The following is a 26,742-nucleotide window of genomic DNA, read 5'->3' on the forward strand; positions in this document are numbered from 1 at the left end:
AGAACAAGAACCAGTTTCCCCCTCAGTCAGTTTCTCCCATCAGGAAGCTTTCTTAAGCCCCTTATCCTTCTCCATCAGAGGGCAAAGAGTGAAAACCACAATCACAGAAAACTAACCAATCTGATCTCATGGACCACAGCCTTGTCTAATTCAATGAAACTATGAGCCATGCCGTGTAGGGCCACCCAAGACAGAAGGGTCATGGTGGAGAGTTTTGACAAAACATGGTCCACTGGAGAAGGGAATGGTAAACCACTTCAGTATTCTTGCCTTGAGAACCCCATGAACAGTACGAAAAGGCAAAAAGATAGGACACTGAAAGATGAACTCCCCAGGTCGGTAGGTGCCCAATATGCTACTGGAAATCAGTAGAGAAATAACTACAGAAAGAATGAAGAGATGGAGCCAAAGCAGAAACAACACCCAGTTGTGGATGTGACTGGTGACGGAAGTAAAGTCCGATGCTGTAAAGAGCCATATTGCACAGGAACCTGGAATGTTAGGTCCATGTAAGTAAGTAAAGTCGCTCAGTCATGTCTGACTCTTTGCGACGCCATCGACTGTAGCCTAACAGTCTTCTCCCATGGGATTTTCCAGGCAAGAGCACTGGAGTGGGTTACCATTTCCTTCTCCAGAGGATCTTCCCCACCCAGGGATCGAACCCAGGTATCCCGCATTGTAGGCAGACACTTTACCGTCTGAGCCACCAGGGAACTCTGTATGTTTCAAAAGATGATGTAAATCTTTTCTTAAAAACTTGCACTTCTCAACAGATGTTGAAGACTGAAATTGGTGTTTTCCCCAATTTGACTCATGTTGCTCCTTTCTTTTTGCATTATTGTTAGCATTATGTGTAACTGTCTCAACTTCTTTATGTCCATGAACAAGGCAAATTGGAAGTGGTCAAACAGGAGATGGAAGGAGTGAACATTGATATTTTATGAATCAGTGAACTAAAATGGACTGGAATGGGTGAATTTAACTCAGATGACCATTATATCTACTACTGTGGGCAAGAATCCCTTAGAAGAAATGGAGTGGCCCTCATTGGCAACAAAAGAGCTCGAAATGCAGTACTTGGATGCAATCTCAAAAATGACAGAATGATCTCTGTTCGTTTCCAAGGAAAACCATTCAACATCACAGTAATCCAAGCCTATGCCCCAACCAACAATGCTGAAGAAGCTGAAGTTGAACAGTTCCATGAAGAGCTACAAGACCTTCTAGAACTAACACCCAAAAAAGATGTCCTTTTCATCATAGGGGACTGGAATGCAAAAATAGGAAGTCAAGAGATACCTGGAGTAACAGGCAAATTTGGCCTTGGAGTACAGAATGAAGCAGGGCAAAGGCTAATAGAGTTTTGCCAAGAGAACACACTGGTCATAGCAAACACCCTCTTCCAACAACACAAGAGATGACTCTACACATGGATGTCACCAAATGGTCAATATCAAAATCAGTTCAGTTCAGTCACTTAGTCATGTCCGACTCTTTGCGACCCTATGAACTGCAGCACGCCAGGCCTCCCAGTCCGTCACCAACTCCCGCAGTTTACTCAAACTCAAATCCATTGAGTCGGTGATACCATCCAGCCATCTTATCCTCTGTTGTCCCCTTCTCCTCCTGCCTTCAACCTTTTCCAGCATCGGGGTCTTTTCAATGAGTCAGTTCTTCGCACCAGGTGGCCAAAGTATTGGAGTTTCAGCTTCAGCATCAGTCCTTCCAATGAATAGTCAGGACTGATTTCCTTTAGGATGGACTGATTGGATCTCCTTGCAGTCCAAGGAACTTTCAGGAGTCTTCTCTGTCTTTAGAAAAGACAGAGGAACCAGAGATCAAATTGCCAACATCCATTGGATTATTGAAAAAGCAAAAGAATATCAGAAAAACCAACCACTTCTGCTTTATTGACTATGCCAAGGCATTTGACTTTGTGGATCTCAAAAAACTGGAAAATTCTTAAAGAGATGGGAATACCAGACCACCTGAACTATCTCTTGAGAAATCTGTTTGCAGGTCAGGAAGCAACAGTTAGAACTGGACATGGAACAACAGACTGATTCCAAATAGGAAAAGGAGTACGTCAAGGCTGTATATTGTTACCCTGCTTATTTAACTTATATGCAGAGTACATCATGAGAAACGCTGAGCTGGATGAATCACAAGCTGGAATCAAGATTGCTGGGAGAAATATCAATAACCTCAGATATGCAGATAACACCACCCTTATGACAGAAAGCAAAGAAGAACTAAAGAGCCTCTTGGTGAAAGTGAAAGAAGGAGTGAAAAAGTTGGCTTAAAGCTCAACATTCAGAAAACTAAGATCATCGAATCTGGTCCCATCACTTCACGGCAAATAGATGGGGAAACAATGGAAACAGTGACAGACTTTATTTTTCTGGGCTCCAAAATCACTGCAGATGGTGACTGCAGCCAAGAAATTAAAAGATGCATGTTCCTTGGAAGAAAAGCTATGACCAGCCTAGACAGCATATTAAAAACCAGAGACATTACTTTGCCAACAAAGGTCCGTCTGGTCAAGGCTATGGTTTTTCCAGTGGTCATGTATGGATGTGAGAGTTGAACTGTGAAGAAAGCTGAGCACCGAAGAATTGATGCTTTTGAACTGTGATGTTGGAGAAGACTCTTGAGAGTCCCTTGGACTGCAAGGAGATCCAACCAGTCCATCCCAAAGGAGATCAGTCCTGGGTGTTCATTGGAAGGACTGATGTTGAAGCTGAAACTCCAATACTTTGGCCACCTGACATGAAAAAGTGACTCACTGGAAAAGACTCTGATGCTGGGAAAGACTGAGCGGAGGAGGAGAAGGGGACGAGAGAGGATGAGATGGTTGGATGGCATCACTGACTCAATGGACATGGGTTTGGGTGGACTCCGGGAGTTGGTGATGGACAGGGAGGTCTGGCGTGCTGCAATCCATGGGGTCGCAAAGAGTAGGACATGACTGAGCGACTGAACTGAAAGATGGGAGGGGGAGGGCAGGGGGAGATGCCCTTCACTCTGGACTCCAGGAGCCTCCGCATCACACAGGTGAGGCCCCCGAGGCCACAGGGAGACGGGAGATGGGGAGCGAGTCTTCCGTGAGATGTCAAACACCAGATACACACCAGACATTGGCAACGCCCCTGGGCTCTGACGACATTCCCTTTACTGTGGACAGGGTGACCGACCTGGGATCACTGTCTGCCTTGGCGGCTGTCTCATGGCTCATGGAATTTCCCTCAAGGTGCCTGCCAGGGTTTTATTTCTTTACAGAATAGAATGAAAATAGAGCATCAGCATGTTGCCATTGTAAAGCCCCTGTGTCCTGGCTTCTGGAGGAAAGCATGTCCACGACTAAGGTTTCAAAGAGCGTGGTTCCCAGAGCCAAGTGAGGATGGACAGAGGGACATGGGAGACACCCGATCTGCCAACAAAGCAGGCCAGAACCACGACGACGGCATGAATGACCCAAGTGTTCTGACCCGGAGCCCGGGGGCTCTGTGCGGTCAGCCTGGGATCCAGGGCCGCCCCCCAGCGCCCATCCCAGGGGCCCCGCTGTCCAACAGGGGTCTGCCCAGGCAGGGTGGGCAGGAGAGCCCCCAGGGCAGGTCAGAGCTGATGCGGCTGGACTTGGACTGCAGTAGCCTGGGTGTTGCCTCCATGCCCTGCAGGGCCCGGGGACTCGGTGCCCCTCTCCCCAGCTGACAGGCCCTGAGGGCACGCAGCACCCGTGGCAGGCTCAGGGCCGCCCCGTCCTGTGAGTGCTACAGCCCCCACCCCACGCAGAGAAGGAGCAGATGGGCACCCTCAGGGGCACGGCCGTCAGCAGGTGCCGCCCGCTTCAGGAGACCCTTCTGCATGGGGACTGGGCCACTGGAGGCCATGAGGGGCTAGAAGCCCCCGGGGGCCTGAGACAGCCCCTCCCACGCCCCACCCTGGCCCCTCCTGCCCAGCTTCCTCCAGGGAAGCAACCTCAGGGGCACCCGTGTCCACGGAGCTGGCGGCCCCCAGCAGCCTGGGTGTCTGGAGGCTGTCCCTCCAGGTGAGAGGGGTGGCGTGGGCCTCATGGGCTCAGCCTCAGCCTCACAGACTCCACGCTGAGCCCTTGGTGGAGGGACTTCCCATCCTGTCTCCAGACCTGCTCTTTCCTGGACCCCCTCCCGGCCCTTAGCCTCCAGGACCAGGAAGTGGGGCTCCCCGCCTGGGGTGGGGTCTCTGCTTCCTGCTGGCTGTGTGCACGCCGTGTTCTCCGCCAACCGCCGAGCCTCCGTGGCTCTAGAAGGGGGCTGGTCAGTGAAGCCAGCAGGGACCCGCTCCTGCTGAGAGCGGCGGGCACGGGACTGCTGCCCCGGGAGACTCCACGCTCCACGGGGCTGTGCCCGGCCCAGGAAGCCCCCAGGAGCTCCCACCAGTGCCCCCTCCTTCCAGGGATCTTACCACCCCCCACCCCGGGTCCCACCCAGCCCCCCCCCGCCCCCCCCAGGGCCCCTGCAGACAGCTGTCCCGGGACGGCTCTGGGCATGGGGAAGACTATATTTCCAGCCACGGCTGCAAGTCTGGCGCCTGTGTCTCTGCTCACGGTGCACCTGGGCATGCGTGTCTCTCACACAGTCTCTGGCCTGATGTGCAGACGTGGACGACAGGCCCAGGGGGTGGAGGGGGGGACCCCAGAACCCTGGGAGCCCCGGGCAAGGGCTGTGCCGCTTGGCAGTAGACCTTCATCCAGAGGCCAGGCAGCCTCCCCAGGGAAGGGGTCCTGGCAGGGGCTGTGGGGGAGGGGCTCTGGCCACTGCTGCCCCCCTGCTGGCCCCACCATCCTGCCAGCCAGGAAGGTCCATCCTGAGCTGCCCTGAGCTCAAGGGGGCCTGGCAGTGCTCAGCAGATCTGCTGGGCAGGCCTGGGGGTGGATGTGGGGAGGTGGTCCAGCGGGGTCCAGCTGGGGTGCCTGAGAGGACTCCATCTGACCCCCTGCTAGTCCAGCTCACCCTTCAGCGCTTTTCCTGGACACAGGACCCCTGCTGTGAGCCCCCCTCCTGTTACAGGACAGAGTTCAAGTTCACCAATCTCTGGGGTGTCTCCCCACTTACTGCATTGACCACATCGCCGATGGGAGAGGCTGGGGTCCTGACAGAACACGAACACCGCATCCGAGTGGGAGGGAACCCTTCAGCCTCCCCAAGAAAGCTCGGTGGAATGAAGTCGGGGGGCCTCCGGGGGTCACGGATGAGGTCTGGGCCTGTGACCCCCAGGAGGGCTGTGCCCGGCAGCCCGGCTTCCTCCAGCCAGGGCTGAGCCCAGACCCAGGACAGCGGTATGCCTCCCAGCCGCCCTCTCCAGTCACTGGGCGCCTCTGGGCCCTGCCCGGGGGAGAGGTCAGCAGGCGGGCTTGGTTGTGGATGGCTTGCCTGTGCGGCCTCAGGGAAGGCCAGGCACCCCTGGCAGCGCTGGTGGGGGGAGCTCCGGGCGGCATGGGGCTGCGCTGGGGCTCCTCTGCCAGCCTGCGGTGCTGAGTCAACACTGGGCTTCCTGGAGGCAGGAGGCACGTTGCCCACTGACACCTGGTCATCTCTGCTGGCATCCAGGACATCCCGCCTGCCACTGTTTATTCTCCCTCACACTGTCTTAATCCTGAGCAAACGTGGGCCCAGGGGCCTGACCTTTTCCGCTGTCCACATCTGCCTCCCATGCTGGGCCACACCTGCTCCCTCACCTGGTCTCTGCCCCTTCAGGGGGACCCCACGACCCTCCCCAAGACCCTGGCCCTGTATGGGGTGAAGATTCTCCAGGAGACTTAGCAGGGCTGGGGAGAAGTGGGGGAGAGGGGAGTGGGGAGGCCCCTCCTGCACTTGCCTGGGGGCCTCCCGTGTCACGGGGCCCCTGCGCAGGCCGGCTCTGTCCAGGGGCTTCCTTCGCTCTCCCCCACCTCTGACCCCCGCTTCCCCCTCTCCCTTTGGTCCTCTCCCACCTCACCACCATGTCCCCGCCATGTCCAGCTGCAGTGGCGCCCCCAGTCCATTCTCCAAGCCAGAGCCAGCATGGAGCTTCCTGGAGCGCTCTGGGGTACGATTTCTAGTTTGTGGATGAGCTGCAGAAACAGCGTGAAGAGCTCCTGGCTGTCATGAGCCCAGATTCTCCAGTGTTTGTGTTTGGCTCCCTTTGGTGAACTGTCTGCTTCTGGGCTGTGCTGGGCCTGCCCTCTCCTCTCTCTGTGTCTACACATTTTTTTCTGCAACACTGAAGTTTGAGAAGCCTTGCTCTTTCATCCTGAAGAGACAGGCGTGTGTCTCCCAGAAATAAGGTGGGGCCCGCCGTGACGCAGCACCGCTGTCTCCCCGAGGTCTGTAGGCTGCTGCGCCCGACTCTCGTCCTGCTCTCGTCCCTTCCTCCTGGTCTGGGGTCTGACCGAGGGCCGCGTGTCACACGAGCACGGCCTCCTTGGTCACCTCTAGCCTGAAATCTGCCCCAGCCTTTCTCTGGGCTCCTTGACCGCACCCTTCCTGAGGAGTGTGGGCTGGTGACGTGGTGAAGCGCCCCCGCGTCTGGGTCTGCCTGCAGCTTTCTTTGTGCTGAGGTTGGCGTTCACACTCAGATGAGTGGAGCTGTGTCCTTCTCAGTGCCCTGTATCCGGGTGACATCCCAGATGACATGATGACATGTCAGATGACAGATTACGTGATACGGGGCCACTGTATCATGGTGTCAGTTGGACCCACCACTGGGAGTTCACTTCGGCTCAGGTGAGGCCGTCAGATTTTCCACTGGAAAGCAATTCCTCCCCACCCTTGGAGTGAATAGGGTCTTGTGGGAGATGCTTGGGGACCATGTAAGGTGTCAGCACCCGTGATGCTTTTCTAATTGCTCCCACTCTTGGCTGCATCCTGCAGTAGGAAGACCTTCCTCTACTCCCCATTTATCTATTTCTCATTTACTCATTTATATCTGTTTAGTCTCACACTTTGTATTTTCAGAATGCTCTGTGATGGGCTTGGAATCTCTGAGATCTTGTTCTCCACAGAAAGACTGAAAAAGATGGGACACTGTCAGGACTAACTTTGTCAGAACTCTAGAAGACAGGCAGTGGTTTACAAAAACCAAGCTAATGTCCAACCCAGAAAAAGCCATCTTCAGAACAGCAGGGAAGTTTATTGGCATTTTGCTCACCCTTGCCTGTCTCCAGAGCAGGGGCAGTTTTGGGCTTAAATTGCCAACCCAGTTCCATTTCCCTCCCCACCCCAAGTCAGAAGGAGCAGGGAAAACCATATTTGCAAATGGCTGTGAACATCTGGAGACTACATGAACGAATGATGCAAGGCACCCATTTCTGTTTTGCTTAATCAGAAACCCAAGTAGCAAAAATGGCATGCACAGTTCATAAAAGCTGTGAGGTGACTATAGACCCACAGACTCCTGTGGCAGGAAACTATAGTTGGAGAAATATAATGGACCATCTCGGGACTGAGGGAGTTGAAACATGACTCTTTGAGAAATTAGGATGTTTGAAAGCAGCCATGCACACGCAGGAATTTAGAAAGACACATTCATGCCTGGCGAGATTTCATCTTGGGCTTGTCCCCAGGCTCAGAGCAAGTATACCTAAGTGTTGAAGGACAGACCCAGGCTGTGAAGACTGGGAAAGCTCCTATTACTCAAGGAATCCCTGTCCAAACACCAGCTGAACACAAGCTAAAGGAACAGAGAGTCAGTGATCACATGCAACAAGCAATAGTCTTTATAACAATTGTTTGGAAAAATTTCAAAACAAATGGATCAGTACAGTCTTCAAAAGGACAAAAAAGAAAGAAAGAAAAGAAAAAGGATATCAAATACTGGGAAAGGGAAGAATTTGATTTCCAGAGTTACAATATGGTCAATTCTCCAATTTTCAACAAAAAAATACAAGGCTTACAAAGAAACAAGAGAATATGGCCTATTCAAAGGAGCAAAATAAATTTACAGAAATCATCCACGAGGAGGTGACAGTATCAGTCTTACTGGACAAAGACTCAAAAAGCAAAAATAAAACGTGGGCAGAAATAAAGGAAATCAGGAAAATGATATGTGTACAAAATGAGAATATTAACAAGAAGATAGATGTTAAATAAAAAAAAAAAAAACAAGCAGAAATTCTGGAGCTGAAAAGCACAGTGACTGAGATGGAAGATTCACCACAGGGGCTCAATAGCAGAAGAAAGGTTCAGTGAACTTGAAGACAGAACAACTGAAATGATCAAACCGAGGAGCAGGAAATAAAGAATAAAGAGAAATGAATAGAGCTTAGGGGACTCATGGGTTATCATCAACATAAGCATAATGAGAGTCCCTGCAGAGAAGCAAAAGGGAAAAAAATATTATGTGAAGAAATAATGGATGAAAACTTCTAATATGCTTAGCCAGCTCCAGACAGGATAAGCTCAAAGAGCTCCACATTGACATACATTATAACCAAACTGCTGAAAACCAAAGAAAAAAATCTCAGAAACATCAAGAGAAAAGAGGCATGCAAGTCATTCTTAGTAAGATTATCAGCTAATTTATTACCAGAAAACTTGGAAGCCACTAAGGCACTGAATGATACATTTAAATGGTGAAAGAAAAAACAGTCAACTCAACCAAGAATTCTATATCTGGCCAAGTTGTCCCTCAGTAATGAGAGAGAAATTAAGACATTTCCAGATAAACAAAAACTGAGAATTCATTACCACTAAACCTGTTCTATAAGTAAGTGAAGGTTGCTTAGTCATGTCTGACTCTTTGCAACCCCATGGACTACACAGTCCATGAAATTCTCCAAGTCAGAATACTAGAATACTGGAGGGGGTAGCTGTTCCCTTCTCCAGGGGATCTTTCCAACCCAGGGATAGAGCCCAGCTCTCTCACATTGCAGGCAGATTCTTTACCAGCTGAGCCTCCAGGAAATCTATTCTGTAAGAAATGCTAAAGGAAACCCTTCAAGTTGAAATGAAAAGACACTAGACAGTAAATCAAAGCCCTGTAAGAAAGTAAAGATCTCCAATAAAGCTAAATATGTGGCCAAATATAAAAATTGGTATTATTGTAATCTTGCTTGTAACTCCAGCTTTTATTTTCCATGGTTTAAAAGATAAATGTGGGAATTCCCTGGCTGTCCAATGGTTAGGACTTGGCACTTTCACTGCTGGGGACCAGGTTCAATCTCTGGTCAAGGAACTAAGATTCTGCAAGCCAAGAAGTGTGGTTAAATTTTTTAAAAAAGATAAAAATAATTATGTCTGTTATTAGGACACAATCAATAAAGATATAATTTGTTGCAACAGTAACATAAAGAGAGGATGGATTATATGGGATTAGAGTTTTGCATGCAATTTAGCTTGCCTAAATGTGATTAAAGGGAATACTATGAACAATTACAAGCCAACAAGTTTGATAACCTAGAAGAAATGGACAAATTATGAGAAACATAGAGTTTAACAAAATTTGCTCATGAAGAAATAGACAAACTGCATAGACCTTTAAATAGTTGTTGTTGTTCAGTCACTAAAGTCATGTCTGATTCTTTGCGAACCCATGAACTGCAGCATGCCAGGCTTCTCTGTCCATCACTATCTCCCTGAGTTTGCTTAAACTCATGTCCATTGAGTCAGAGATGCCATCCAGTCATCTCATCCTCTGTGGCCCCCTTCTCCTCCTGCCGTCAATTTTCCGCAGCATCAGTCTTTTCCAACGAGTCAGCTCTTCACATCAGGTGGCCAAAGTATTGGAGCTTCAGTCAGCATCAGTCCTCCCAATGAGTATTCATTGGGTTGATTTGAAAGAGTTGATCTCCTTTAGGATGGACTGGTTTGATCTCCTTGCTGTCCAAAGTACTCTCAAGAGTCTTCTCCGGCACTACAGTTTGAAAGCATCAATTCTTTGGTGTTCGGCCTTCTTTGTGGTCCAGCTCTCATGACTCAAAGCATAGCTTTGACTCTACAGACTTTTGTCGGTGGGATGACAAAGTGATGTCTTTGCTTTTTAATACGCTGTCTATATTTGTCATAGCTGTTCTTCCAAGGAGCAAGTGTCTTCTAATTTCATGGCTGCAGTCACCATCTGCATTGATTTTTGAAGCCCAAGAAAATGAAACCTGACACTGTTTCCATATTTCCCCCATCTACTTGCCATGAAGTGATGGCACGAGATGCCATGATCTTAGTTTTTTGAATGTTGAATTTTAAACCAGCTTTTTCACTCTCCTCTTTCACCTTCATCAAGAGACTCTTTAGTTCCACTTCACTTTCTGCCATTAAAGTGGTATCACCTGCATATCTGAGGCTGATATTAATTAAATAGTAAGGAGATCAAATTAGTAATCAAAAACCTCTCAACAAAGAAAACTTCAGTCCAAGCAAAGAAAATTATGGGCAAATATCTGTTATGAGTATTTATGCAAAAATATTCAACAAAATACTAGCAAAAAAATTCAGAAGTGTATAAAAAGGTTTCTACACCATGATCAAGTGAGTTTTATTACTGGAATGCAAGATGTCCAACATACAAAATCAACCAATCACCACCTTAATAGAATGAAAAGGGGAAAACCCCACATCTAAATGCAGAGAAAGAATTTGCCAAAATTTAATACCTTTTCATGATTAAAAAAAAAAAAATCTCAACAAACTAAGAATAGAAAGAAACTCAATGTAACAAAGGCCATATATGAAAACCTCACAGCTAAATCATACTCAATGCTGAAAGATAAAATCTTTTCCTTTAAAATCATTAACAAGACAATGATACATACATTCACCACTTCTATTCAATACAGTATTAGAGGTTCTAGCCAAAGCAATTAGACAAGAAAAAAAAGTAAAGGTACCCACGTTGGAAAATAAAGAAACTATCCCTGGTCACAAATGGCATGAAATTATGTGTATAAATTTCTAAAAATTCCAAAAATTATTCAAGCTTGCTATGATGTGAATGTTTCCCTCCAAAATCCATATGTTGATATTCTAACCCTCAACAGTGATGGTATTAGCAAGTGCTTAAGTCACAAGAGTGGAGGCCTCCTGAATGGGACTGTGCATTATAAAAGCAGTTCCAGAGAGATCCATAGCTCCTACTGACTTTGCAAGAAGTGGATAGTCTGAAATCAGGAAGAGGACTTTCACCAGAACCCAATCATGATGGCTGAATTCCAGTCTCCAGCACTGTGAGAAATAATTTGTATATAACCCAGTCTGTGGTAATTTTTTATAGCAGCTGAAATGGACTAAAACAGATCTAATAAAGGAATTCATCAAGCTGCTATACACTAGCAAGGAACAACCCAAAGAACAAATTAAGAGAATAATTCCATTCACAATACCACCAAAAAAAAACCTTAGGATTAAGTTAAGCAAGGAGGCAAAAGACTCGCACAATGAAAATTATGAAACTTTGCTAAAGGAAATTCAAGAATACATAAGTAGTAGAACATCTCATATCCATGGATTTGAAGACTGAATACTGATAAGATAACAATATTACCCAAAGAGATCTACAGATTTTACATAATCCCTATCAAAATCCCAGTGGTGCTTTTGCAGAAATACAAAAATCCATCCAGAAATTCATACGGAATCTCAAGGGAGTAGACAAAATACTCTTGAAAAAGAAGAACAAAGTTGAAGGACTAATTCTTCCTGATTCCTGCTTTCAAAACTTATTACAAAGCTACAGTACTCAAAGCACTGTGGTACTTCCATACAGACAGACACGTAGACAGATGGAATAGCACAGCCAGAGCAGAAGTAAGCCCTGGCACACACAGTCAGTTGGTGTTGATTGGTTTTTGATCAGTATGCCAAGACCATTCTGTGAGGCAAAGAACGGTCTTCTCAACAAATGGTTCTGGGAAAAAAATTGATATCCACAAGCAAAAGAGTGAAGTTAGACTCTTATCCGACACCATATATGAAAGTTGGATCAAAGGCTTAAATGTAAGACCTAAACCAATGAAACTCTTAGAAGAAAATTAGGGGGAAATTCTTGTGATGTTCTTTTTGTCAATGATTTTTGGATATGATACCAAAAGCACAGGTGGCAAAAAAAAAATTGATAAATTGGACTACATCAAAATTAAAACCTCTTTGCATCAAAAGACAAGACAAACAAAATGGATAAGATATTTGCAAATCATATATCTGATTAGGGATTAATATTCAGAATATTGCTGTTCAGTTTCTAAGTCGTGTCTGACTCTTTGTGACACCCTGAACTGCGGCACGGCAGGCCTCCCTGTCCCACACTATCTCCTGGAGTTTGCCCTAGTTCATGTTCACTGAATCAGTGATGCCACCCAATCATCTCATCCTCTGTTGCCCTCTTCTTCTGCCTTCAATCTTTCCCAGCGTCAGGGTCTTTTCCAATGAGATGGCTGTTTGCATCAGGTGGCCAAAGTATTGGAACTTCAACTTCAATATCAGTCCTCCCAATGAGTATTTAGGATTGATTTCCTTTAGGATTGACTGGTTTGATCTCCTTGCTGTCCAAGTGACTTTCAAGAGTCTTCTCCAGCATCAGAGTTTGAAAGCATCAATTCTTCTGCACTCTGTCTTCTTTATGGTCCAACTCTCACATTTGTACATGTCTAGTGGAAAGACCATAGCTTTGACTATGCAGACCTTTGTCGGCAAAGTGATGTCCTTGTTTTTTAATACACTGTCTAGGTTTGCCATCGCTTTCCTTCCAAGAAGCAATTGTCTTCTAATTTCATGACTGCAGTCCCCATCTGCAGTGATTTTAGAATCCAAGAAGAGAAAATCTGTCACTCGCTTCTACATTTTTCCCTTCTATTTGACATGAAGTGATGGGGCTGGATGCCATGATCTTAATTTTTTAATACTGAGTTTCAAGTCAGCCTTTTCACCCTCCTCTTTCAACCACATCAAGAGGCTCTTTAGTTCCTCTTCACATTCTGCCATTAGAGTGGTATCATTTGTATATCTGAGTTCTGACAAAACGTGGTCCACTGGAGAATCAGAATGTTAAGAACTCCTAAAACTCAATAACAACAACAACAAAACAACCCAACTTAAAAAAAAAAAAAAAAACAAAAACCTGAGCCAGGGACTTGAATAGACATTTCTCCAAAGAAGATATCCAAATAGCTAATTAGCACATGAAGAGATGCTCAACTTCAACAGCCATTACAGAAACACACATCAAGACCTCGTTGAGAGGCCACTTCATACACGTTGGGCTGGCTATTGTCAAAAAGAGGGCTCCCCAGGTGGTACTGGTGGCAAAAAAATCTGCCTGACAACGCAGGAGACACAAGAGACTCAGTTCGATCCCTGGGTCAGGAAGATCCCCTGGAGGAGGAAATGGCGACCTGCTCTAGTATTCTTGCCTGGAAAATTCCCTGGACAGAGGAGCCTTGTGGACTCTAGTCCATAGGGCTACAAAGAGTCAGACATGACTGAGTGAGTGAGTATATCTTGTTTATTAAAAAAGAGGGGGTAGGGACTTCCCTGGTGGTCCCAGGGCTAAGATTCTATGCTCCCAATGCAGGGGGCCCGGGTTTGATCCCTGGCCAGGGAAACAGATCCCACATGCTGCAACTGAGTTTGCATGCTGCAGCTAAAAAGATCTCGAATGCTGCAACAAAGACCTGGTGCAGCCAAATAAATACTTAAAAAATAAAGAAGAGGAAAAATAGCAAGTGTTGGCAAGGATGTGGAAAAGTTAGAATCTTTGGGCACTGTTGCTGGGAATGTAGAATGCGTCTGTGTTTGGTGATTCCTCAGAAGGTTAAACATAGACAATATGATTTATTATTCCTAGGTACACACCCAGAGGAATTGAAGGCAGGGGCTCCTATATTTACACCCGCCTGTTGATAGTTGCCTTATTCACAACAGCCAAAAAGTGAAAACAACCCAAATGTCCATCAAGAGATGAATGTGTAAAGTGTCTATTCATACAGTAGAGTATTATTCAGCCTTAAAAGGGGAAATTCTGACACAAGCTACCCCGTGGATGAAACTTACATTGTGCAGAGCAAATAATCCAGTACCAAGAGGACCTAGAAGAGTCAAATCCACAGAGACAAGAAGTAGGGTGAGGCCAGGGCCTGGGGGAGGGGAAGGGAGTTGTTTAATGGGTACAGAGCTTCTGTGGGATGATAAGAGTGTTCTAGAGATGATGGTGGTGATGGCCACACAACACCATGAATGTACTTAATGCCAATTAATGTACACTTAAAATGGCAAATTTTATATTATGTATGAGTTTGAGTAAACTCCAGGAGACAGTGAAGGACAGGGAACCCTGGCACGTTGCAGGGCATGTCGGACGTGACTTAGTGACTGAGCAACAACAAACAACAACGTGTCATAGATGGGTGGAAGAAAAACCGAGATCCCCTATGGTTTCCACGCTTTAAATGCTCCAGTAACACGTACGCCACATTCGCAGGAAGCCCTGACTCCTCCCCTCATCCGACCTTGCCCACCACGTCCCGCCGCCTCTTGCAGGTGCCCCAGCCACACCAGGCGCCTCCAGACCCTTCACGGGCCACGTTCACGCCTGCCACAGGGCCTTTGCATCTGCTGCTTCCTGAGCAGAAGGCTGCCTCCTCTGCGTCCTTCATCTCAATGCATGCTGCCCCACCCCACACAGAGCGCTGTGCTGCTGCCCTACATGGCCCGTGTGCTGTGAGCTCCAAGGGGACCTCTCTCTTCCTTGGCGGCGTCAGATCCCCAGGGCCCAGGGAGGTATGCCTCAGGGTGCATCAGAATTTGCTAGAAGGCGGACAGGAAGGCCGGAAGGAGGGTGGGAGGGGAGAGGAGTTAGGCAAGAAGAGGGGTTTCTGTGAAGATGGGAGTGGCGTCCTGTCTCCTGCAGCCCTGGGCAGGGCTAAGGGGGTGGGCACAGCCCTCCAAGGTGGGCCGCTCTGGGGACAGGGTCTCCCAGGGGGCCCTAATCTGCCCCTCTCCCGCCCCCTCCAGCATAGACCTAGGCCTTCCAGACCCCGTCTGGTCTGAGAAGCTGGGGGTTTCCATTCCGCAGACTCCTGGTGCTCTGGGGAGCAGAAGTCCGCAGCCCCAGACAGCCGGCCAGGCCCTGAGCAGGCCTAGAGTCAGCCAGGCCTTCGAGCCCCCAGGCTGTGGTCCACTGTCCGGACCCTCAGAGCGCGGTGCAGAGCAGGGCAAAATGCCAGCACTCAGCACATGCCTGAGGCCTGATGCCTCCCGGCGCCCGTGGCCCTGACCTTGCGCTGCTGTGGTGGAGGGCAGGTGGGCAGGGAGGGCTGAGCGGAGAAGGGCCCCGGCCTTGGTGATGACCCCTTCCCGGGGCTTCCGACAAGGCCAAGGGACTGGCCGGGGCAGCTGGCTCCAGGCTCTGTCTGTGGGGGTCTCTTCTGCGGGTGGGATCGAGGCCGCCTGAATCCCGCGGGCTGAGCGCGGGGCAGGGTGTGCCAGGGGCAGGCCAGGTCTCTGGCACGTCCCGCGGCCTCCCCGAGCCCCGGGAGGCCTGGCCCCGGCCCCCTTCCCGGCAGGGCTCACCCCGCTTCCTTGTTCTTCTGTTCTCAGCTCTCTCAACTGTGAAGGGGCAAACTCACTGAGCAAACAGGCTGGGCTCTGTGGCCTACATCCGGGATGTCTCAATCCCGCGACCCCGCCCACGGCGACCCTGCCCAAGGATGCTGATGACGTGGGGGGGGGGCACAGGGCAGGTCGGGCTCACTCTTCCGGTGCATTTATCGAGTGCCTACTGCGTGCCAGCCGTGAGCAGATGAGCCAGGGCCCGGCTACGTGGAGCACTCCTTCCAGGGTGGGGCGGGGTGGGGGCTGCAGAGGATAACCTCGAAGCTTAAAGAGAATGCCCTCGCACGCCCAGGCGCTCAGCTGCTCCCACGTGGTGGGGTGGGGGCCATGGGCTGCCCCGAGTGGCTGCAGGATTCTGGTCACGCAGGACAGTTGGAGGGGTGTGGCTAGCTCTGACGGTGCCCAGGTGGGCTCAGGCTTGGGGGCACAGACCGAGAGCCAGGCCTTCGGGGAGGCGGGAGAAGGCTGGGCACGGGGACTCAGGCCTGGGGCCAGATTCCCGCTTCCTTCCTTCCTTCCTTCCAGGGGTCCGCAGTGTGCCCCCCCCACACACAAGGGACCAGGCGCAGAGCCCTGTGTTTGCAGGGAGGCGGGGCACAGCCGCAGCCTGAGGCCACAAGGGTGGTGGGGGCCCCAGCGCACCCCCAGGCTGGTCCTGTGGGGCCCCTGCCCAGCCCTCCCCCAGAAACCCCTCCAGCTGTGCTCTCTGCCACCGGGGCCCCTGGGTCCCTGAGGGAGCACTCTGGAGACCAGGCAGCCCCAGCCACAGCCCCGGACAGTGAGCATGGGGAAGGGGTGGTGGGAGGGCAGCCTGAGCTCCCGCTGAGACCCAGGGCCCAGGTCGGCAGGAGGGCCCCCCCCCCAACTCTTGCTGGTGCCGGAGACGCTCCGGAGACACCAGGAGCCAAAAGGAGAAGCAGGGCCTGCAGGGCCCTCGGCCAAGCTGGGGGTGGCGGGGTGACGTTGGCCAAAGACGCCCAGAGCTTTAAGGGGGGTTTTCCCTTTGCCCCAGAAATTCCACGTCTACGGACTCATCGGGAAGACGAAGGTGGGGTGGCTGAGGGGAGTGGGTCCCAGGTGCTGAGAGTTCACCACGCAAACCTGGAAATCACCCCCCCGCCAGCAGGCAGGTCAGGCACCCCAGGCCTTCTGCGCTCAGACACCTCAGGTGTGGGGAGCCCAGCGGCGGGAAGAGCCAGAGGAGGAGACCCGGGGAGAGGGGTGTGGCTGGGCTGGAAGAAGGGCGCTGCGGGGTGAGTCGCTGCAGGGCGGGGGTCACCATTGAACCCCCCACCAGCACCAGCCACGCCGGCCTAGGGAGCTGGGCCTTTGGGCTCTCATCTGGGGGGCACTGGGGTCTGGAGACCCTGGGCCCCACTGTGCCCTGTCAGCCCTGCTGGGGGCCAAGCATACGTCCCTGGGTATGTGAGTCCCTGCTCAGCCTGTTGCTGGTGCCCTGCCCCCCAGGGACGGGGCTGCAAGGCCCCGAGGATGGACACCTGGCCAGCACCTGGGGATTGGCACCTGGCCAAGGCAGGGCCGGGGGCTCCTGGCCTGCGTTCTGTTTGACCCTCACCTCACTCCCAAGGCCAGTTTCCCCTTGAATTTGAACTTGGTGATGGACAGGAGCCCAGAAACCTGGACGGGTCCTGCTGGCATGGCTGGGGCCTCTGGGACCCCTGCGAGCCTGGGGCTGGCACCCATCCCCCCACGGCCTCCGCATTCCTGAGGGGAGCAGACGTCTGGCCCCTTCCCAGGCCGAGCAACGGCCTTGCAGTGCCCCCCCCACCCTGCAGGAGCAGCGCCCCCACGGCCTCCTCCTCTCCACGGGGGCGTTGCCCGGGGCCCAGGGTCTGCCCTCACCCTGCCCGCTGCCCTATCGAGAGCGGGCGCGGCAGCAGCGGGCCTGGGTGGTCACAGCGACCCTGCTGCCGGGGGGCTCCGCCAGCCCCACCCCCTTCCTTCTGACTTTCAGATGCTGCTGGGGTGGGTAGGGCGGGGAAAAGTGGGGGGGTCCTGCGTCTCTGGGGCCCAGAACCACAAATCCTTCCTCCTCCAGGCTTGTGCGTGCCACGGCCCTCCCCAAGAGCAAACACACGCGGCTGTTGTCGGGGATGACGGTGCCCTGCGTGGCCTGGGAGCCGGGCTCAGGGCCAAGGCCTCCTGCTACATAAGCCCCAGGGCCCCCAGGGGAGCGAGCATTGCGCCCCACTCCCTCTGGCCGCCTTCTCACTGTCGCGCCAGCCCCAGAATGGGTGCCCCGAGAGGGTGCCCAGCGCTGCTGTGGGCCCTTGTGGCCCTGCTCTCGGCGGGCACGGCAGGTAAGGGCGCAGCCCCTCACGCTCCCCGCACAGCAGGGGCAGCCTCCGCAGGCCCATAGTGGACAGCGAGTCCGCCGTGGGCCCTGCATGTCATGGACTCCTGGGCAGCCTGAGCTGGGAGAAGTTAGGACCTCAGGGGGAACCGAGGGTCTCGGCTTCGGGGATGGGAGGGGCTGGCGCTGGGTGAGGGGCCCGGGCCGGGGGTCCCTCTGGTCCCTGTGAGGCCCCCCACCACCGCGGCGGAGCTGAGCGGGCAGAGTCGGCACAGGTGCCCATGGGGGGCTGCATTTCCCACTCCGCCCTTGGGGCTGGCCCAGGCAGTGGCCTCCAGGCAGCCCCATCAGACCCTCAGCTGTTCCTGGAGCCACACCCGCCCTGCGGCCTTTCTCGCCCTCCTCACCTGCAGCCGCCCGTCCAGTCCTGGAGCTGGGGAAGCACCAAGAGCCCTAACACTCACTGTCCACATGAGGGGTGCTGCCCCGGGCGGAGGCGACACCCAGCGGGGCTGGCCTGGGCCCCACGGTCACTCCTGCCGGCCCTCTGCAGCACCTTGCCCCAGGCTCCGGGGTCTGGGCAGGTGGGCACCACCCGAGGCCCTCTCCACCGATGGAAAGGAGGTGGTGAGGGGGTGGGGAGATAATCTGGTAGAGCCTCTTCCCCAGGCCACCTTTCTTGGAGGGTGGGCAGGCCTGGGCTGGGGGCTGACCTACGGCGACTCCTGGTGAGGGTACCAGATGCCGCCTGGCATCTGCTGTGCGGTTCGGGTGCCTGGCCGGCCTGTCTGGCCAGCTGTGGCCCTGCTCAGCTCTGGGGCAGCAGGCCTGCCGTGAGCCCACTCCCCTTCTCTTATTGGGGGCAAGTCCCTCGAATGGGGCTCCTTCCTGCCAGAAGGAGACGCTCACTGTGGTGGCTGTGATGTGGGAGAGGCTGCAGGGAGATCTTAGTTCCCTGAGGACCTGGATCTGGGTGGCCTGGATGAGAAGCAGGAATCCTGGCCACACGTCCACCGGGGCCTCGAGGCTGGACGCAAAATCCCCTCAGCCCTTGCCTCCAGTGAAAAATGCATTTCTCAAGGAGGCGAAAACTGTAAATGAAAGTAGAGTTTATTGTTAGAGACAGCACAGTGGGAGAGCAGCCAGAGAAATGGTTCGTTTAGTCAAGAGAGAGACCAGGCAGAGGCTCCACATGACCCAACCTGGAAAGGGAGTGGGCCGCCCTGCAGTGAGGCGCGTGTCTCAGCCACTTTGTCCCACCCTTTGTGACCCCATGGACTGCAGCCCGCCAGGCTCCCCTCCGTCCGTGGGATTCTCCAGGCAAGAAGGCTGGAACGGGTTGCCACTCCCTTCTCCAGGGGATCTTCCCAACCCAGGGATCAAACCCGGGTCTCCTGCATCACAGGCAGGTTCTTTACCGTCTGAGCCACGAGGGAAAGAGGCAGTTAGATCATTTACGGAGGGCAGATCTTCCAGGCCTTTCTTCACCTTTGGCCAATTATCCGATTTCTTTCTCCACACCCTTAACTGCCCCAGGACCCTTCCTGACACGCATGCACAACTTTCCTCCAAGACAGATTTGAGTCGAGGCCTAGGGAGAGAGTGGTATCACCCCTGGTGGGGGGCGCCCCTCTGATGGGGGGTGCCCCTCTGACGGGGGTGCCCCTCTGACGGGGGTGCCCCTCTGGTGGGGGGCGCCCCTCCTCTTTCACCCTCAAGGAGCCTTTCTGCATGTGTGCAAGTGTCTTGCTTGCCCCAAGGGTGGGAAATATGTGACCCCTGATCTTTCAATCAGACGGGGCTTGGCCCCTCTGTCGCTGTGATGACTGTTTCACAGTGTCCTCAGGACACAAAGCCTGTTCCTGTTGTTAATCCATCTCCAATGCAGACAGGAGGCTGACAGAAATGTCAGCCTGGATCCCGTGTATCCATCGCCTCGCACTGGTGTCCCCTGGGCTGAGCCCCCGTGGGGTGGGGGGTGAGGTTGACCCTGAGTGGAGGGGCTTCCCGTCAGGGGATGTGTGCCTGGACGGCAGTAGATGGGGTGGTTGGTGGTGGGCATCTCCCTGGCCGAGCTCTGGACCAGCCAGGTTCACAGTGGTCACCTAGCCCTGGAAGGGGTGCCGTGGGAGCCTGTCCGTGTGAACACCCTGGTTTCTCGACCAGGGGCTGGGTAAAACAGCAGGCACATGTGGGAGAGGCCATAGGCCAGGGGTCAGGGTGGGCAGGGAGAAGTGTGGTCAACAGGGCCCTGAGGAGGAGAGAGAAATGCCGGGCCAGTGCCCACGGCCTCCGGGTCAGCGTCCCGGCCGGAAGGTTGCGTGGGGAGCCAAGCCTGGCATGGTGGCTGCGGAGCCGGGCAGCACCCCTCCAGGGACACGTGGCCCCCCGGGCCTCACTGTCTGCCCACGTGGGGCAGGCTGGGTGGAGGCGGGGAGCCCTACCGATGCGAGGAAGGAATTCCAAGGTGGTGTGTACGGCATGCCCCCGGCCAAGCCTCACAGAGACGGGCCTGGAGGGGGCTCAGTCTTGCCCCCTGAGGTGGTGGGGGCACCTGGACCCGGGAGGGGTGCCCCCGGTGGTGGGGGACACAGGGTGGCCTTGGGCCCCCAGGCCTCCTGCCTGCTCAGGGCTGGGGGCTCGAAGGCGGAGCCGGCTGTAGTCTTGGGTTTCTGCTAAGTCACGCCCGGGAGCCTCTCCAACCTGTGTGTCCTTCTCCCCACAAAGCCAGGCTTTGTCCTTCTCCGAGGGGTGTGTGGAGGGGGCCAGATGCGCTCCCTGCGGGTGGCCTGGGGTCAGCGAGCCAACACCCTTTCCCGATTCCTCCTACCCCAGCACAGTGAGGTGTATAGATGGGGGCGCGGTGGTCAGCTCCGGGCACGGAGCGCGCCTCCCGCGGCTGCCAGCCTGCAGCCTCAGAGACCCCGCCGCCCCGGGGCAGGGTCCTGGCGGCCAGCTTCTCATGGACTCCCGCTCCCCTTCCCTGCAGAGACCCAGGACGGCGGGCAGCAGAGCGGGACGAGTCAGCGGCCTGAGATGACTGGTCAGAGGGTGGGCGCGGCAGGGAGGGTGTGCGTGGGGCCGGCAGGGGGTCCCCTTTCCACATTGGCTTTGTGCCACAGAGACCCCCCCCGGACCTGTCTGCCCACAGGAGGGGTCAGCGGAGGGGCCTGAGGAAACAGACGCTGAGCAGAGGCTCAGACATGCTCACACACATGCGTGTGCGTGCGTTTGCCCACCCACGCTCTCACATGCTCACACACACACACACAGGGACACTCAGACCCAGGCAGGAGCATGTCGTTGGCAGATGGGGAGCATCCTAGAGGAGCAGCGTGCGTCCTGGGCTCCCTGGGCTGGGCGAGGCTGGCCTGCGGCCCCCTGCTGCCCCACGGTGGCCAGTGAGGAGGGTGAGGGCCCTGGGAGGGGGCACAGCGGCTGCTCCCCGCCCGGCCACATTCCCGGTGTGACCTGGCTCCCTCCACAGCCCGGCACCTGACCTTCATCCCGCCCGTCACTGTCTTCCCCACCATGAGCCGTAAGTGGACGCCCGTGGCCCACAGGGGTGGGGGTGTTTGCCAGCCCCTGGGGTGGTCACAGACCTGGGGATAAAGCTGGGACCATGCGGGCAGCTGGGCTGCTAGATGGCCTTGGGAGCCTGCCCCGGGCACGGTTCTCCTGGGGACCGGCCCAGGTGCTTGGGCAAGGCCCTCAGGGCTGGGCAGGGGCGAGAATCCGGGGCAGAGGGGAGCGAGGAAGGGGGCGGTGGGTCCCCACCCCACACGGGGGCCTGGCCCCAGGGAAGGCCGCCCCCCACCACCGTGCGCTCCCCGCAGCCTTGAACGCAGCCCACGGCGGGCGGGTGTGCAGCACGTGGGGCGACTTCCACTACAAGACCTTCGACGGCGACGTCTTCCGCTTCCCCGGGCTGTGCAACTACGTCTTCTCCGCGCACTGCGGCTCCGCCTACGAGGACTTCAACCTGCAGCTCCGCCGCGGCCTGCTGGGCTCCAGACCCACCATCACCCACATTGTCCTCAGATCACAGGGGCTCGTGCTGGAGGTCTCCAACGGCTCGGTCCTCATCAACGGGTGGCGGTGAGCGTGGCCGGGGCGCAGAGGGGCCGGGCTCCAAGGTGGACAGGGGTCGGGGCTGGCGGGGAGGGGGCTGGACGCGTGGGAGCACCGGACTCTCGCCCAGGGAGGAGCTGCCCTACAGCCGTGCCGGCCTCCTGGTGGAGCGGAGCAGCGCCTATGTCAAGATCAACGTCCGGCTGATGCTGACCTTCATGTGGAACGGAGAGGACAGCGCCCTGGTAAGGGTGCCCCACGCCCTCCTGCCGGGGGCGCCCCCAGGGGCTGGGTGGGTGGGGCTGGCGGAGACTGGAGCTGCCCCTCCCCTGCCCCCAGCTGGAGCTGGACCCCAAGTATGCCAACCAGACCTGTGGCCTGTGCGGCGACTTCAATGGGCTCCGGGCCGTCAGTGAGTTCTACGCCCACAGTGAGTGCCCCGGGTTCAGGCGCAGCGGGTGACTGACCCCAGAACAGTCCCTGGGAAGCTGGGGGTGCAGGGGTGGGTCTCACTGGGGTGCTGGGCAGGGGTTAAGTCAGTGGTGTCAACAGTTCCACTGATGCCCCAGAGGGAGGTTTCGGGCGGGTGGAGGTTTCCTGAGCATGGAAGGGAGCTCTGCCCCCAGAGCCCCTCAGGGTCTGCAAGGAGGGCCTGCTCTCTGCAGATGCCAGGCTAAGCCCGCTACAGTTTGGGAACCTGCAGAAGCTGGACGGGCCCACGGAGCAGTGCCAGGACCCCCTGCCCTCCCCTGCTGCTGACAACTGCACAGACGAGGTGAGGGCCTGCCTGCGGCACCCCCAGACACAGACCCACCGAGAGGGCACTCAGGGAGCCAGGCAAAAGCCCTTCCAATGAGCCAGGCGGATCCCACCTCTGGAAGTGGCCTAGAGGCTCCAGGATCCCCGAAACCAGTGGAACCCAGCAGCCGTAAATGAGGCCCTGGAACCGGTCAGGGGTGGGGGCTGAAGAAGGAGGGTGGTTATCAGCAGGTCGGCGCTGACCCCGCTGGGGGTGTGCAGGGTGGGGTCTGCACCCCTCCCGGGCAGGTGTGTCCTGCAGCCCGGTGGGAGTGGGGGGTCCAGGGTCGTGGGTCCCCAAGCTGACTCCACCCCAAGCATGGCAAGCTGTCAGGGGTTGAGAAGGATGGGGGGGTAGGTGGGCAGCTGGCCGACTGGATGAAGGCCTGGATGGACAGACAGGGCAGTGGAAGGAGAGGTGGGTGGAGGGACGGATGAGAGGATGGACAGTGGCTGGCTGATTGAAAGGGACCTCGGGGGAGGGAGCTCCCTGGCCTGGGAGAGGCTGCAGGGCTGGGGTCCCCGCACGAGCCCGCAGGGAGGGCACAGCCTCCGTCCTGTCGCCCAGGAGGGCGTCTGCCGCCGCGTCCTGCTGGGCCCCGCCTTCGCTCCCTGCCACGGGCTGGTGGACGCCGAGGTGTACGTGGCCGCCTGCACCCAGGACCTGTGCCGCTGCCCCTCCTGCCCCTGTGCCACCTTCGCCGAGTACTCCCGCCAGTGTGCCCACGCTGGGGGTCAGCCGCAGAACTGGAGGGGCCCCGACCTCTGCCGTGAGTGCCCCGGGGAGGGTGGGGGGAGGTGACCCCGGGCAGGATGCCTGGCCCCTGGCTGGGGACCCTGGGCAGGAGGGGCCCCGACCTCTGCCGTGAGTGCCCCGGGGAGGGTGGGGGGAGGTGACCCCGGGCTGGATGCCTGGCCCCTGGCTGGGGACCCTGGGCAGGAGGGGCCCCTACCTCTGCTGTGAGTGCCCCGGGGAGGGTGGGGGCAAGGTGACCCCGGGCAGGATGCCTGGCCCCTGGCTGGGGACCCTGGGCAGGAGGGGCCCCTACCTCTGCTGTGAGTGCCCCGGGGAGGGTGGGGGCAAGGTGACCCCGGGCAGGATGCCTGGCCCCTGGCTGGGGACCCTGGGCAGGAGGGGCCCCGACCTCTGCCGTGAGTGCCCCGGGGAGGGTGGGGGGAGGTGACCCCGGGCAGGATGCCTGGCCCCTGGCTGGGGACCCTGGGCAGGAGGGGCCCCGACCTCTGCCGTGAGTGCCCCGGGGAGGGTGGGGGGAGGTGACCCCGGGCAGGATGCCTGGCCCCTGCCTGGGGACCCCGTGCAGGCAGAGGCCCTTGGGGGCCCACAGCGAGAGGATGGCAGGAGAGCAGGGGGTGGTGCAAGGCCTGTGCATCCGGGGGCCCACAGGGAGGGCCTGGCACATTGAGCAGGGCTCCCCCTGAACCCAGGTGGGGGCTGGAGGCTGTCCCCAGGGGCATGGGCTCCACGCTCCCCTCCCCTCCCGCCTCACCCAGAAGACAGCTAAACGGGAAAGAAGCCCTCATTTCCTGGACCCTTGGTGGCACATGGTGGGCGGGGGCAGGGGTGGCTCCTGGGCCAAGCGTTGCCTCCCCCTGCAGCCCAGACATGCCCCCTGAACACTCAGCACCAGGAGTGCGGCTCGCCCTGCGTGGACACCTGCTCTAACTCCGAGCGCTCCCAGCTGTGCGAGGACCACTGCGTGGACGGCTGCTTCTGCCCCCCAGGCAGGTGCCCCGGGCCCTCGGGGATGGCCCCCCGACGGCCTCTGCCCCCGCCCCGTGTCTGCCTCCCATCAGTGTCTCTCACACCTGCCCCCAGCCCCCGCTGAGAGCTCGTGCCCCACCCCTGCTGCCCCCTAGATACGGTATTGGACGACGTCACCCACACCGGCTGCCTGCCCCTGCGACAGTGCCCTTGCACCCACGGCGGCCGCATCTACGACCCTGGGGCCTCCTTCAACACCAGCTGCAGCTCCTGGTAGGTCCTGGCCCCGCCCAGCCCCGCCCAAGGCCCGCCCCAGGCCCCGCCCCAGGCCCCGCCCCCGCCAGGATGGGGCTCATCATCCCTCCCCACACCCCCTCTGCTACCCCTTCCCCCAGCACCTGCTCCGGGGGACTTTGGCAGTGCCAGGACCTCCCGTGCCCGGGCACCTGCTCCGTCCAGGGCGGGTCTCACATCTCCACCTACGACGAGAAACTCTACGACGTACACGGGGACTGCAGTTACGTCCTCACCAAGGTGAGCCCCGCCTGCCGGGCCTCCCGGGGCCCTCGGCCCCCCCGCTGCCCCGGGGAGGGTCCCCTGATGGCCGTCAGAGCGGTGAAGCCCCCGGGGTTCCATTCCCAGAAGAAGCTCACGCTCGTGGGGCCTGGAGACAAGTGGTCCCGAGGTGACCGCGTGCGAGGTCCCCACCCCCGCAGGGGCCTCCCGGGCACGGGGCTCCCTGCCCGGTGGGGGGCTGACCACTCAGCACGTGGGGTGTCCTGCCCCGTCAGGTATGTGCGGACAGTGCGCTCGCCATCCTGGCCGAGCTGCGGAAGTGCGGCCTGACGGACAACGAGAACTGCCTCAAAGCGGTGACGCTGAGCTTGAACGGAGGGGACACGGTGAGGCCCCGGCAGCGGGCTGGGAGGAGTTGGGGCAGGCAGGGCCCCCGGGGGCGCCAGGCTGGCTCCTCCCCTCGCTGACCACAGCCCCGCTTCCTCTGGCCAGACCGTCCAGATCCAGGCCAATGGCGGGGTGTTCGTGAACTCCATCTACACCCAGCTGCCCGTGTCTGTGGGTACGTGGCCCTGGGGGAGCCCTGTGAGGCCTGGCAGGGCCTCCGAGTGGCGGCACAGAGCCGGCCCGGCCCCTCCCAGGTCTTTGCGGTTCTTGCCTGCATGGGGAGAGCGCCGCATGGCAGCTCTGTGGGGACCCGTGTAGCACCCTCTCAGTGCCTGGCCCCGCGGGAGGGTCAGCTGTCACGGTCACATGCACATGCAAGCTCCTGCTTGGCTCCTGGAGGGCCGGCCGGGGCTCCTGCCAGGTGGCCCTGGGACCCAAGACTCAGGCTGGTCAGCACCACCCCTGACCTCTGACCGCCTCTGATCTCCCCCCACCCCTGCAGCTGACGTCACGGTCTTCAGGCCATCATCCTTCTTCATCCTGGTGCAGATGGGCCGCTGGCTGCAGCTGCAGGTGCAGCTGGTGCCCCTCATGCAGGTGTTCCTCTGGCTGGACCCCGCCTACCGTGGCCAGATGTGTGGTGAGGCTGGTGGGAGGGCTGGAAGTGGATGGGCCGTCAGGGCAGGGATGCGGCCTGGGAGGCAGCTGTTCCCGGGATGGTGGGGACCCTGGCCCAGGACAGTGGCTGGAAGGGTGGAGCGCAGGGCACACTGCCCTCATGGCGGGCTTCGTGTGGGGGCTGACCTCCCCCCTCCACTAGAGGTCATCTGCAGATAGTGCTGGAACCTACCTCCCAGGACTCTGGTTGGGTGCGGTCACCTTGTGGTGGTCCCTGCAGGTGTGGAGAGCCTGGGCCAGACTGGGCGGCCCCCTGATTCCCACACTCCCATCACCACCCCCAGGCCTGTGTGGGAACTTCAACCAGAATCAGGCTGACGACTTCCGGACGGTCGGTGGAGTGGTGGAGGCCACGGCCGCGGCCTTCGCCAACACCTGGAAGACCCAGGCCTCCTGCCCCAACGTCAAGAACAGCTTTGAGGACCCCTGCTCCCTCAGCGTGGAGAATGGTACCCCCAGCCCGGGGCCCTCGGCTTACCCCGGGTCTGGGCCTGGGAGCTGTGAGGCTGGGGCTGGGGGGTGACCAGGCAGGGGGATGCAGGGTCCCCTGCAGGCTGGGGGCCCATCCCAGGAAGGCGCCTGCTGCCCTGTATGCAGGGCCCACTTAGCGTAGCCAGTGAGCCCGTAATCCCAGTTCAGTGTCCCTGGGGGAGTCACTGGTCACAGGGCCTGGGTGCGCCGAGCGGGGCTGGGCGGGT

At 56.7% G+C, this 26,742-nt stretch overlaps 1 protein-coding gene across 1 annotated transcript in view; it reads left to right on the plus strand.

Moving 5' to 3' along the window:
* The first annotated feature begins 17,808 nt into the window (after positions 1-17,808).
* Positions 17,809-26,742, plus strand: part of MUC5B (mucin 5B, oligomeric mucus/gel-forming) — a 38,155-nt gene continuing 29,221 nt past the window's right edge. Inside the window, 15 exon segments of the mRNA XM_043877196.1 lie at positions 17,809-17,878; positions 20,861-20,922; positions 21,307-21,409; positions 21,708-21,969; positions 22,073-22,187; positions 22,282-22,372; positions 22,608-22,717; positions 23,309-23,510; positions 24,358-24,483; positions 24,619-24,736; positions 24,859-24,997; positions 25,255-25,365; positions 25,472-25,541; positions 25,869-26,006; positions 26,329-26,493. Of these exon segments, the coding sequence (XP_043733131.1) occupies positions 17,809-17,878; positions 20,861-20,922; positions 21,307-21,409; positions 21,708-21,969; positions 22,073-22,187; positions 22,282-22,372; positions 22,608-22,717; positions 23,309-23,510; positions 24,358-24,483; positions 24,619-24,736; positions 24,859-24,997; positions 25,255-25,365; positions 25,472-25,541; positions 25,869-26,006; positions 26,329-26,493 (1,882 nt within the window).

The sequence above is a fragment of the Cervus elaphus genome, chromosome 2 (genome assembly GCF_910594005.1).
Source record: "Cervus elaphus chromosome 2, mCerEla1.1, whole genome shotgun sequence".
Classification (NCBI taxonomy): Eukaryota; Metazoa; Chordata; class Mammalia; order Artiodactyla; family Cervidae; genus Cervus; species Cervus elaphus.